General features: G+C 42.4%; 1 protein-coding gene across 1 annotated transcript in view; it reads right to left on the bottom strand.

Moving 5' to 3' along the window:
• The window catches only part of atrnl1a (attractin-like 1a), a 267,713-nt gene that overhangs the window by 198,341 nt on the left and 54,937 nt on the right, over positions 1 to 14,435 (bottom strand). The window contains exons 11-16 of the mRNA XM_073481267.1: positions 10,459 to 10,543; positions 9,123 to 9,334; positions 7,842 to 7,960; positions 6,908 to 7,024; positions 5,461 to 5,593; positions 515 to 702 (exon numbers count right to left, since the gene is read on the bottom strand). Of these exons, the coding sequence (XP_073337368.1) occupies positions 515 to 702; positions 5,461 to 5,593; positions 6,908 to 7,024; positions 7,842 to 7,960; positions 9,123 to 9,334; positions 10,459 to 10,543 (854 nt within the window). The remainder of the gene's footprint in view (positions 1 to 514; positions 703 to 5,460; positions 5,594 to 6,907; positions 7,025 to 7,841; positions 7,961 to 9,122; positions 9,335 to 10,458; positions 10,544 to 14,435) is intronic.

The following is a 14,435-nucleotide window of genomic DNA, read 5'->3' as shown; positions in this document are numbered from 1 at the left end:
AGCTGTGTGAGTTTGAATCCGTTCTCTTTCTTTCTGTGTCCACTGACTGTTTCCTCGTCGAGCAGCCGAGGATGGACAGTAACACACAGAGAGAGCTCCAGACCAACTTTGTAGGATATCCTGATTAGTTCAAGTCAGCCTCATTATTCAGCTGATATTCAGAATGAATTTTTTACTAGGACGGGATCATTTTGTTGCCGGTATGAACAAAAGGAATTGGTTACAGCAACCAGTCACTCTCTCGGGTATTGGACTAAAATTGCCTAGAAAATATATGCTGAGTAGAAAGTTTTTCTCACATTTACAAACCCGACTCCTCAGGTTAAATAATCACTATAAGTCAGCCTTCATAACACTTCAAGCTCATATTGAAATGGATAATCGTACAAAACATGTTTTATGTTTTATATAATAAAGCGCAATTTTTATGCAGAGAAAGCAAGAGGGGAATATAATGAATAGCTTTCACCAACACTGTCATTTAGCCTATTAAATAGGTTTTTACACCACTTACCTTGTCTTGCAGCTGGTATTTTTGCAGCTCCTCCAGAACAAAATTGACCTGTTTGTCTGTGAGCAGCGAGGCTATATTTCCGCCCAGGTTTTTGCAGTAATGCTGGGCGTTATCATAGCTCTCCCTGCTGGAGTTGATCCTCAGGCAGGCCTCCCCGACGTGGTGCCAGCCCTCCCCACACAGCTGGCCTGCAACACAGAGACACACAGACGCCTGCTGTTACTTCACCTTTCATTTAATCTGTATTAGCATGAAACCAGACTACAGGAAAAGTCTAGCCTGCTATCAATATCAGTAAACACCAGAAAACATGATATTTGATGTGTAAAGAGGCTTCAATGGTAATGTTAGCATGTTAACATTTAGTTTTTTTTACATTACAAGCTAAACATTTTAATGTGCCAAGAGTCAGCACTTTACCATGATCATGACCAAAATAAATGCTAATGCCAACATGCTATGTTATTTTGTCTGCAGCATTTTAACACTTGATGTTCGCCTCAGCTTGTCATTTGTTTTGCCTCGTAGCCTTTAGCTAAGGTTTGGCTTGTAGCCTAATGCCTAATCATATTCATGATTAAAAGAGTCATTATCAACATGGAAGCAAGGCTGAGCTTCTCTGTTGTATCCAGGTCTGACTCAAACATTCATGGCCTTACCATGCTAACAAAAGGTTTAGCATGTTAGCTTGATAGTGTTGAGCTTTTAATGTTTGCAACTACATGTTAAAGTTAGTTACTTCAAACTAAGTAAAGTAAATCAACAGACAACACAGAAGCATCGAGACAGAGTCAGAAACTGATGAAGCAGACAGGAGGTGGCCTATAACATAATGTTTACTTGATGGAGGTAAACCAGGCTTCATTAATCAACAGGTTGGGAGGCAGAAGCAGCAAACAAATCCACAAAGACAAACGTCAGGAGGCAGTCGGTCTGGCAAATCTGGCAGAGAGATGCTGCTCAGTGTTGCCAGATCTCGCGAGAGAAAACAAGCAACCAGCTCGATGGAAACAAGCCCAAAAAAAGCGACTTGGCTCCTCAAATAAATAAAATAAAGCCCAACAGGTGACCTAACCTACCACATTGTGTAAGAGAGAGGCCACTCGATAACAGTATATATATATACATTTATTTTTGTTTGCATAGGCAACAGTAAATTGACACTTTAGAAAACAAGCCCAAAAACCCGCAACGCACGACTTTACAGAAAAATAAGCCCAGAGTCGCTTATAACAAGCGGACTTGGCAACACTGTACACAGACTGAGACTAAAGAGATAATGAGGAGCAGGTGTGCAGGTAGGTGGACGGTCAGGTGACCTGCACAGGTGGGAAATCACTGAGTTCAACTGGAGGACAAGAGAGGAATGAAAGTGGAGTTTAAAGTTGATGAGACCGCCTGAACGGCTTTAAAAGAAATATTTCCAGTTAATGTGATTAAAAAGTAATATATCTTATTGCACTGATCTTAGAGGCCGTTGTCATTGTTGATTTATGTTTTTGTTTATTTTGCAAATCAGAGCTCCACATTCCTGCTTCGTACTGATCCGACTTATCTGTGACACCAATGATTCCCAGAAGAAATACGTTACGTATAAGATAAAGAAAACTGGTGAGTGACGAGTCATTAACGAAGGCTAAATACTGTGAGACTGGCATGAAAATGCATATCTGCACTTATTGTTCTTATCAGGATCACTTGGTAGCGTCTGGTGGGAGACTATAATGGTAGCGAGGCCGTTCAATTAGCCAGGATGAAAGGGAAGAGAAAAGTCTTTCTACCTCCGCTGAGCACCGCTGTTTATTTTGGACTGCAGGACTGATTACATTCACAGACTCATAATGGCTTCCATCACCAACCTTTTCATTCTACTGAACAAAAAAATACCTGCTTTCTTTATTTTCCTTCCCCTCAAGAAATAGCAATTGGCCATAATTGACCAAAACGAGATGAGAACGACGGATGAATGTGGTGAAGAAGGAGGAGTATAAAAATAAATGGATAGATTACGTTACGGTCTTTGTGTAACAGCAGAGATAAACATGTCAGGCTATTTAAAATAATTAGTCATAACATGGTGTCTGGAGAAAAAAGGACCACAGCTGCCATGATGGTGGAGCTCGTTTCCATTACCACCAGTTCATGTTAGCAACACTTCCTGCAAATGCATCATCACAGAAAAATCACAGAAAATAGTGTCCCACTAATGGACACAGAGACACAGATGAACAAAGGCAAAGCTAATTTCATCAGTGTGGCCGGTGACCCTCTATAAAGGGGCCTGTCCTATATGACACTGTTCACACATACAAAGACTGGAAAATAGACAGCCGTCAGTGTTGTTGAGCTAAACTACAATACACACCGGCCTCCGAGGCTCAACGGTGCAAAAAGTTTTCGTGTGCAGGAGACATTCAGACATTTCCAGCTGTTTTTGTTGTGACCAGAACCGGCTACTTTTCACGGGAAGTCGGACCATCTCCATCTGCTGTCGTGGTGACCAAAACGGGTATTTTCAGCCAAACCATGATGTTTTCCTGACCCTAACCAAGTGTTTGTTTTTTGTTTGTTTTTTTGCATAACGCTAACTAGAGCGTAAGCACAGCATTGTGACAATTCAACCTAAACAGACGTAAAGTTGCAACTCAAAGAAATGTTCAGTTTGAACTCTGTGGCTTTGCCGACCGCTTACATTTATTCTTGCGATTGGGTTGACTGAAAGTTCACACAGAAAATGGAAGGAAATAGTTGTTTTTGACCAGCTTCAAACACAATGGAGGGAAAAAAGCATCTTTAATTTTACTTTTACTTCTCACCAAGCTGCCAGACTAGGAGCTACTCCTGAATGAGAAATAAGCTTCTTTGTTCTAAGTGCTGCATCGAAGGTAACTGGACTTTTTTCAGTTTCTTGAAGACGTTTCACCAAGTTGGATGAGAGGTGAGAAGTCCAGTTGCCTACGATACAGCACTCAGAATTACCATGACCTGCATGACTGAGAACCTCCATCAACAAGCTACTTCGTTATGTGCCGGTGTGATGGGAAGGTCAGGAAATCACGATGGGGTTTTTTAGACATCTAACTAACATATAACCATTGTTTTGAACAGTGTTTATAAGACTTAATTTCAATGTGTAACAGTCATTTAAAGGGTTATCTCAAAAGACTCAATAGATGCAAATAACCAACACCTTTCTTTCCAGTGGTCTAAATTCATACTACATTACCTCAACAGAGGCAGTGAAGAGTTCACAACGAGCTGCAGGGAGAGGATGTGTACCAGACCGCAGGGCCTTAATGTGGACAGAAGAAAGGGAGCAAACACAAAACCAGCCTCTGCTTAAAGTGGCTGCAAAACTTCCAACTGATACCGTAGCAGAGCAGGCTAGCTAGCAGGCCCCTTTAGCACATTACAACACAGCGTGGAGCGGGAATGATTTGTGGATCCAAATAGCATGGGTATTTCCTTCGCCCTCAGTCATACAAGCGCCGAAGTCAAAGCGAGAGCATCTCTAGCTGAAGGCTCCACAGCGGAGCGGGAGCATGTAGGACTTTGTGGACTCGAGTTTATTAGTCATGGCGATGATCCATATTCAGAACATCCAGTAAACACTTCTAATTGGCCTACTTCTTCTTCTGCAGCTGAGCAGAGAGCACATTTCTGAAGTATGTGTTCATGAATGTATGCTAATCCCCCTCTGTGTACATGCCTGCATGGATGTATGTGGGTGCTGATTTGTGAAGACGACTAATAATACGCAGCCGGTAAGCGTGGGAACATGCAAACGCTCTGAAGCTCTGTGTCGTTCTGTATGATTAACTGAGGCACAGCACCACTTCACCACTTCTAGAAAAAAGATAAATATATTCACAACAGACATGATGATCGTCAGAAAGACTGTGAAGATAACACACTGCCAGACTCTTAATGTATCAATCAGCAGTATGTATGCCAACAGGGTCCACACTGCATTTATGGAACAGTTCATGCACTGTTTTCTTTGTGTGTTCATATTTGCTGGATCAAACTGCATCAGAAAAAACAAATTCACAAAGTTCTGAAGAATCAGTTGGAATAAAATGAGCTTCATGAGTTTGATTTGAACAAAGGTCTTAAGAAATATCCTGAAAAAGTTAAGAATAGAGGGCCGAACTCCTGCCTCCATACATTATTTCAGAAAAAACATATATGGTGGTTAATGGCAAGAGATCAGTTACACATACTGGTGCAGTGCCGTTCAAAACATGCATGCATGGCACAGATTATCTGGGTTTACAGATCCAGTCTTAAGCCTCCTGAACGGCTCACAGACTCATCAGGACTGTCCTGATATCATCAACATGTTAGATATTTATGATTACATGAGTACCTTCGACAGACATCTCGGTGAAGCTGACGGTGCTGCCAAGCAACAGCAAACATTCTCGCCCTCGAGGCTACAATAGCTAGCATACTACTGTCGACAGACTCTTAAAATCTCACCTCCAGTTCTCGCTAAAGAAACCCACGTTGCTCATGTCTCCCCATTCATCCAGACTACTTTAACCTTCTGCTTGTTTCTTGTTACTGTGACTTTCCACTTCCTGTCTTTGTCTTTTTCCAGTGTACACCTGTCTTTATCCCTCCCTCTTTGTCAGTTCATCTGTTTTGTTCCTGGTGTCCCTGTGTTTGCTTCTTGTGTTTCCTGCCCTTGTGTTTTATGCAATCCTGCCCGTGTTCCTCGAGCTTTATCCTGGTTTGTACTTCATTTGGTTTTGTATTTCTCTTTATTTTTGGGGTGTTCCCCTTTTGCCTGTTTTGTCATTTTGCATTTGGTTCCTTTTTGCTAAAACACACAATAATATAACAACTGTACATGTTTTTTTTTCTGTTGATCCACCAGAAGGTTTGTGCTGCAGGCTGCATGCATGCTTGTTCTCTATGTGTGCATCAGTGCGCCTCCTCACCAGGCAGCGCTTGACACTCCTGCTGCTGCATCTCCCACTGACAGTTGGCGTTGAGGGAGCAGCTCCTGCAGTTGGCCAGTCTGAAACACTCCTGCTCCTCCCTGCGCTTACACCTGGACGAGTCTCTCACCGACTTCAAACACACACACACACACAGAGACACAGAGGAAACAATATGAGTCCAGTTAAACTTCATCACCAGCATCCTCTTTTTACAGTAAATGCAATAAACTTGCAGGGATCAATACAATGTGCAACAAAAGCTGAGAATGAAACGAGTGTGATGGTTCAAACAGGCAAACACAACATGCAGAGTGAGAAGAGAAATCAATATGAGGGACACATTATACTGAGATGTGCTTTTTATTGATGTGTTTTATATTCTATATGCTGTTTTTAACTCTCTTACTCACATACAACTTCACCTTTGTAAAACCTCAAAGGAAATATAAAAATCTTTCTGGCTTTATGTTTGTTTCCTGATACAGTGAATTAATGATGTGTCTCAATGTCAGTCTTGGTGGTTTGAGCAAAGAAAACTACGACCCGTCCCTTAAAAAAGGATGTTACATTTTAATAACCTCCAAGCTGAGTATGTTAATGTCACAATCTTGACTCCTGTTGATTGTTTATCAGATTTTTGCTGCCAATTTCTACATTTTCTGACTTGAAAGGATGTTTTTTGTTTGGTGCCTGTTTCTTGGATGTCAAAAAATAATTTTAATGGATTTCTAAGGCCGTGGGTCATGCATGAGTGCTTTGCTTTTCATGCAGATTTGGATCATGTTTATTCTTCTTAATGTTTTGTTCTTGTATTTTTCAACATTTAAGCTATTTTCTCATAAACTGCTGCGCATATTTTAGTCTTCTCTTCTATCAAGATTCTAACAATTGAACAAGTAGGAGCTCTCTGAAGGTTTCCTCTGTACATAAGACAGTATTTATTTTAATACATGCATAAACTGTATATTTGGCTGATCAGAACAGAGACATGTTTGAGGATTGTATTATTTACTTTGAAGATTGAATTTCTACGTCACTTAGTCAAGGTGCCGTCGAAGGGTTTCATGAACCTGATGGCCAAGATCAGATGATGAGAGCAAGGAGTTTTCAGGACACAGTAAAGAGCAGACTTAGGGAGTAGTGTATAAGTTTATCTCTCATCAAACTGATACATACAGTAACCATCTGCAGTCAAGGCAAGGCGGGTCACCAAGACACCAAACGAAGGAATAACCTCAGTGCACACCAAAGGAGGGCCTGAAGTCTCTGTACAGTGCGGTGTTCACCATTTTTAATCAGGGACTTGAAATAAATGTAAATTTGGATTTAGATTGACCTCAATTTCCATACATGACCTAAGGGACTGCTCTGACCTCTGACCTCTGACCTCAACCTCGACCTGCAGCCTAACAGGAAGTGTCAAACTGTGACAAACAATACACACATGTCCCCTCCTCCGGGCGCCGTGCTTCCACAAGCTCAGCTGATGTTCAGACAACATGGATGGTGGGGGAGACAGAGACAGAGCGCCGCCATGCTGCTGGGCCAGCTCCAGGGTCAGCTACACATATATGCACACGCACACACAAACAGATTCGTATACGCACCCAGCCGAGCACACACACACAAACAGACAAAAGCAACATGCAGACACACAAACAAAGAAAGACAGAAAGAAGGGTCGGGAGTAAAAACAGAGAAAGAGACAGAGAGAAAGCAGAATGAGCAAAAGTATGAAAACAAAAAAATACACAAACTCACTGAGCCAAAGTTAGTAATATAAATCATATATAAAGATATATAAATATTAAATATGACAGGATGAAACAAATAATCTATATAATAAGTTGCATTTTGGTGGCTCAGTCAAAAAAATGTGTGTGTGATCGTTTAAAAGGAGGACAGCTGAAACACTGATCGGACAAAAAGCCTCTAATGTTACTTTTATATCACCTAATAATGTTTCAGCAGTCTGAACTTTTGTCAGGCCACCACGAGCTCAAAACTTCTACACAAGAAATCTAGAAATAACTTCTAATCGGTAGATAACCGTGACATTCACTACATTCATGCGTTCTCCACAGATGATGTACCCCTTTCCGTTTCGGGGGCAATTTTTTGCCAAAATGTAACCTCTAACGACATAATACAGAGACTGCACTGATCACATTCATGCTCCACCGAAGATCAACCCTTTGGACCTTATTACCGTCCCTCCAGCACCACCCTCGGGACCGACTAAGTAGGTCATTTGTTCCATCAAACATTCTTGTGTTGTCAGGACTGATGAAGACTTCAGGGGCCACTCGGACATTTTTTATCTATTTATTTATTCTTTACTCTTGGTCTTGCTTTACAGAGACCCAGTGCAGACTTACCACGGTGCAGTTACTGGATGCAGAGATGCACTTCCTGTCCTCACACCACTGACAGCCCCGTGTGTTGGCGGTGCAGCTCGCACAGTCTGAGAACCGGAAACACTGCTCGTCTGTGCTGTCTGTGAGAGAGGGCACAGCACACACACACACACACACACACACACACAGCCATAAACACACACACAGAAACAATTCAGAGGGTTATATTTTTTGCTATAGTCCGTTCTTGTAACATCAACAACACCTTCCAAGAGAGTTTAGTTCTCAAGTGCTCTGATCAATTCGACACTAGTCAGTGTGCATCAGTCTTTGCATCAGAGTATTTGATTGTCCATGTGCAAGCCCGTAATGCTTTCGTGAAGTGTAAATCAACATGTAATTACCATGTTTGGATGTGATTAAAAAAGTTTGGATGGATAAGAGAATTGATTTCACTCGTTTGTAGGATAAACATGCATGTGAGATTAAAGCTGAGGCTGAACACTGATCTGGGACATGGTAATCGGTCAGACTTCTGATAGATATTCAAAGGACTGAAAACAAGTATTTTGACGGAAAGCAGGGCCATCTCCAACTGTGTTTGTGGCAACGAAAACAGGTTATTTTTAGCCAAAACATGATCATTTCTGAACCCTACCCACGTGGTATTTGTGCCTCAACCTAACAACAACATAAGCAGAGTGCTGTGACAAGAGAAAAATAGAAAATGGAATCTAAAGAAACATAAAGTTGTTAACTTATCTGTGATTTTGCAGAAATGTCCTTTGCCAACATCACCAGTAAACGCTGTCGCAGCTGGTAAAAGTTTATGTTAAGTACAGGTGATTTAAAGAAAATAGGCTTAATCGTTAAGAAGTCTTTTAATGCGGTCGATCAAGGTGTACAGTTGTTCCATTTAAAACTGACAGTCAACCATCAGCATGATCCCTTTTTATATAAACCTGCAGTGAGCACAAACTGCTACTGCATCTACATCTGGCAGAGACAGATGAGGGGGAGGAGATGGAGGAGGGTTCGGCCTGGCTCTAATTACTTCAAAATGAGGTAATTGTTGCAGCGCTGACCTTCTGTTCCTATAATTAGGTAGGCAAACAAACTTCAGAGGCCAAATCCTTTAGAATAATTATTATTCTCATGAAAAAATAAGCCTTTTGGGAGCTTCGCTTGCGTTTGATCGTGCTGTTCGCTTCAGGGGAAATATGTTGGAATGACAGAGAAAATATTTAGAGAGAGAAAATAACAGACACACATGGCAAAGAATCAGCTGAGCAGACAACCTACCAGGTCGTGCAGGGCAGAAAGTAGCAGGGAGAGTGTATTCGGGTGGTTTTGGCTCCCAGGGGACACATCTGCTTTTGACCCAAAGGCAGCGAAGGCCCGGCCCAGCAGCAGCACACGAAGTCGGGTTAGAAAAGGCCAGGCAGGACGGAGGAGTGTAGGCCAGCACATCGTTCAGAAGGAGGCCCGAAAAACCCCCAAAGATGTACATGGAACTGCAGAAGATACAGAGAAGATGATACAGAACCACGGGTGACAGACATCTGTACAAACAAGCTGGGGGACCAAGAGACATGGAGAAAAAAAAGCTACAGCAAGATAGCTAGATAATAATAAATACCTGCAGAGATGAAGACATGGTAAGAAACCAGGAGAACCTTTCAAAAAATAAAGGTGAACTTTGGTTGGGAGAAAAAAAAACCTGGGAGGACGAGCGGTTTGAAGCCTTTTGAAGTTCAAAGCTGACTTTTTGGTGCGTAAATGGTGTTAAAGGGTCAGAACCATTATTTCCAAGTTCAGCAATGAGTCTCTCTGAATCGTGACTGTAACATTACAAGTCCGAGCATGAAGTGTTGTCAATCCCATTTTTGGTCAACTATATTTTAGAAACCTATGAAAAGCCCTGTAGTCTTTGATATTCACTGATGACCTTTTGAAAAAAAAAACTTTTTCTGATATCAAGTTATCTATTTGGCAGTTTCTACCTTTCTTCTGTATTTTTTTTTTCTCTGGCAGTGTGAAAGACAATGCAGAGGTTCAAAAACAACAGTGGATTCTTATAAAAAAACACAGCACACGGATGGAAAGACCAACCTAACAATGCAAGTGAGATAAAGATATACAGATTCAAAAAAGGGGAAGGTCTGGAGGTAATAAGGACAGATACTGGGTGCATATATACACTGTATCTATAAATAAAGGGTGTAAAAAGAGTTACTGAGAAAACATCCAGATATTGGCAGGATGGGGGAGGTGGCTGCAACAACTTTCTAAACAGAGATTCAGGGAAGACAGCAGCAGAAGAAGTGACAGGAGAAGTGTAAACTGGAACTAAATTTAACACTGAGATAAAGAGATGAGTCCCAAAACAATCTACACAACAAAACTATAATCTGGGAAAGTCAGCTGAGACTCAGTGTTTCCAAAACTTAGAGGACACTGCAGGAAGAAATCAAGGAAATGGAAAAATGTGCCAGGGAATAATGCATTGTGAACAGATGGGTATTTGCATGACTGTAATTCAGTAGTTTAGTGGATTTGTGTTACAGTTTTACACTGCTGAAGTGTCCTTGAGCATGGCAACAAATCTCTAGCAGATGGTGCTGCTGTACCAACTCACCCGTTGCTAACTACGGCAGAATGTCCAAAGCGGTTGACGTCCCGGTGCAGACCCGGTCTGGGGAGGACGGTCCACTCATCACAAGCTGAAGAGAAGCAAACACACATACACAGACTTGTAAAGACAATATTTTAGCTTTGTTGTGTTTGTGAGTGTGTGTCTGAAAGAGCTGAAGGCAGAAGGAGGATTGTGTGCAGCTTTACTGACGAATGCAAAAAAGCTTTAACAAACCAGCTATTTATCACGTGAGGCTCGAGGCTCTCCACCGGGCCATGTCTTTGTGGACCTGGCTTTGTGTTTGGGGGGGTTGTCACGTCTTAACAGAAACAGGCCTTCATCAAAACTGCTGCCACACAGCTGGAAACACATTATTGTCCAAAATATTGTTGGATTTTGTAGCTTTAAAGGGAAAATTCAGTTATTCATTATATTTTATAACTTTGGAAATAGTCCTGTCAGCTGGCCGCCATGTTGCACTGGCTGCAATATAATCCTTGAGGGCACCTTGAAAATATTTGGTCTCCACATGCTATTTTCCCCTGTTGCTTCTCTGATGTCTGACGTGTCTCACTACTCTCCTGATTTTTCCGCATGTACCTCGGTGAAGTAAGGATTTATATGAACCAAACCAGTGTTGGTGATTGTGGTAACACTGGGAAGACGATCTGATCTGGTTTGGGTGAGTTTTATTTTAGAATGATGTGTCTTCTATGATGATAAAATTTATGTTTCTGTAAATGGAGTCTGGTGGATTTGACTAGAGCGACCGAGGTTTTTTTTGTAACCTTAATTATTGCTTGTAAGAAAATAGACCAGAAGAGGGAGACCCACAGATCAACCTCCTCCCCTGACTTCATCATAAGGAATAAGAAGTCATTATCCAAACCTTTTCATCATCATCGAATTACAGTGATATGAAGAGGAGAGGGAAAATAATCTCAGAGATGACTTCATCAAACACTTCGCACCACCAAATACATCATAAAGTCTCTCTTCCCCTCTCTCTCCCTCTCTCTATCATTGGAGCTATCAGCTTTGCCTATTTTACTATTTGGACTTTACAACGCTCTGATGTTTTAATGACCCCTACGTGCTCCTGTTATATTAATATGGAAATGACTGTGTGAGCGAGCCTTTGGTGTGTTGGTGTAAATGTGCCATTTAGCCAGATGAGCCTTCCCCGAACGTAAACGGAGAGCCGGTAGAGGTGGGGACTCGGGGGCGGCCAGGTTGCTAACGACCTCGTTAAGCGGTGTGCTAATTGGGAGCGCTTGTTTAAGAACCAGGGATACTGCAGAGGACGGGGTGAGAGGATAGAAGGAGGAGGGGGGTCATTCTAATCAGCACCAAGAGCAATGAGTTCATCACTAGCGGGGGTTAAAGGTCGGTTGTATTAACATGCGACGTAGAGTGATGTTGATACGATCAAGCACAACTGTGGTCCGGTAATACTGCAGCTGGTGGGAACCGTGAACAGGTGCTGTTGTTCCTTCAGTACGGCTTTTCAGACGCTGCCTGCTGGGTTAGGTAGGCAATAAAAAAACACCTGTCCTAACCTGCATGAGCTCAACGACTGGAAGGGGCGAATAATCTTTGTTGTTGTTTTTCCATCCCGTCCTCACCAGAAAACAGGCCCTAGGTTGTCTTGGCAAGCAGCTTATTAAGATTCATTTTTACATTTAGAGTGAAGCGGCGACCTCTAGTGTTCGGAGTAATTATGGCAGGAGTACAGGAGGAAGTAAGGTAACGTAGTACTATGGAGGAGGTTGGGGTTGATGGACAGGTCAACCACAGGGAGAGCGTCATTTGTGTCCCGTGTGAAGCCAGAAGTCACTGTTGACTTTTTTAAATTCATTAAACATAAGGAAACCCAAACCATGATCTTCTCCCTGACCTAACCAAGTAGTTTTGGGACCGGACATCTAACCAAACTGGGACTGTTTTACATTGCTACCCTATGACGATGAAGGTCTGATAAGACAATGGTCCGTATGCCTCTTGCTGGGACTCTACAATGGTCGTACAGTAGGTAGCGCTGTACGATTAATCATATTATTATCAGTAGCTGTGTGACCAAACAGCATTATAATGAAGTACTACAGTGCTGCAGAGATACTCTGCTCTACAAATCTTTTTCTCTAAATGTAAGTAAACAAACAACAAATGTCATATCATCGTTATTTCAACAGTTTGTTCAGTGAATGATGAATAATGAAAATTATGATGCAAAAATGTTTTTTCCCACGAGTTGTGAATCATCACATCAATCACATCATCTGTGAAAGTGATCACAACATGATTTTTTACCAAAGCATGGAGCCAACCTTTCCAGTTGTTTAGGTATAAGTGACTGATGTACTTTGAAATAGCTTTATATTCTGACAACATTAAACAAAAGGGATATATCTTGTTACAAGTACTAAACACTAAAATCTATACTGAACTAAGCAAGGCTTCAAAAGTTGAGCGATACAGTAACAACAAATGCTGAACACTGAGGTTGTGAAGAAGGACGGTGAGAGACTGAACTCCCAGCAGATAATAAACTCTCCGCTCAGCAACTTGACAGACAGCTGCAGTTAACATTACACATTTTCCAGTCAGTGGAGATTTGAATCTGTGATACCCTGATGAAATCTAACTCCAGATCTGATGTTTTGTCAGCTGTATTTTAATATAACCTGGATCAAACTGGCACCTCTGCTAAGGTAATCGTCACTTAGCAGGCGTTCCAGATGTCTTCTGCGGTGTGGCAACTAAAAATCCATCTAAAAACACGTCACGCGTGGCGCTGAAAGTTTAAATACTTTCCGCTTTAACCACCAAAATAAGCTTCAGCACTACTGGGAAGTCACACAACTGTGGAGGCACAGGTTTTGATTGAGTTTCGTTTGTTGTCTTTTGTTTTAAAAAGTATTTAAGTTCTGATTCATGGGAACGAGGAGCCTCGTTGTGAGGATGAAGTTTCAGAAGCCCACCACAGCTGACCTCTAACCTCCAGATAAAAACAGATTACAGCTTCAGTGACTTCTGATCTCATGTGTTGGTTGTACTGAGCACACACACACACACACACACACACACACACACACCTTATCCATCCACCCTGAGATTGATTCTGCCAAATCGTCCACCGAAAAACTGCAGGCTCAACAGATACTTATCGGCCACGACACACACACACACAAGCACCCGGACACACACATCAACACCGATTTTAATTTCCTCTCCGGATATGAGAAAGTCCGTGTTAATAATGCATGGTGGGACAGAGAGAGAAACCGTAAATCCAGGGAGAAGCAGGCAGCCGAGTCGGGCTGATTGACAGTTTGATCTGATCTGCACTAATAGAGGACTTGATGTAGATGGGCGAGAGGAGGAGGAGGAGGAGGAGGAGGAGGAGGATTGAACAGCGGCCACTGTCTGCTCCCTCCAATATATCACGGCTCCCAACATCTTCCAAACAAGCTCCCAAAAAAGCCCTGGGCTTTTCAGCGGGCTCTGCCATGTGTGTGCGTCAGGTGTGTGTTTGTGTGTGGCAGACAGTGTGTGGGTGTGTGCCTGTGGTGTGTCAACTTGGCGAGCGCCACGTTTTTAATCAGAGTTCATTTTCCCCCCCAAATCTAATTAGAAGTGTGAGGGTGGCAGGGTTGAGGGGAGGATGGGTGAGGCGGGAGTGGAGGGGGAGCTGGAGGGGGAGAGGGAGAATTAAATCCAAATGAAAAGTGCCTTCTGTGTCGACCTGAATCTAATGTGTGGCAGCAGAAGTGCAGGAGAAGCTAATAACGCCGTGTCGCACCCTCCAAGGTTAGCGCGGCAAAACAAAAACAAATTAGCCCTCGAAAAAAACCTTCCAGTCGCAGCGAGGCGAGGAGGCAGAGAGGAGGAACGAATGAAGACGCAACAAGGGACGGAGAGAGAAGTGACTTCTACTGGTGGAACAATTTATTATCTGCTGGAGAGGAGAGGACAGGAAA

Source organism: Pagrus major, chromosome 15, assembly GCF_040436345.1.
Source record: "Pagrus major chromosome 15, Pma_NU_1.0".
Classification (NCBI taxonomy): Eukaryota; Metazoa; Chordata; class Actinopteri; order Spariformes; family Sparidae; genus Pagrus; species Pagrus major.
The sequence above is the reverse complement of the archived record's forward strand: the minus strand, read 5'-3'. Positions and strand labels throughout refer to the sequence as shown.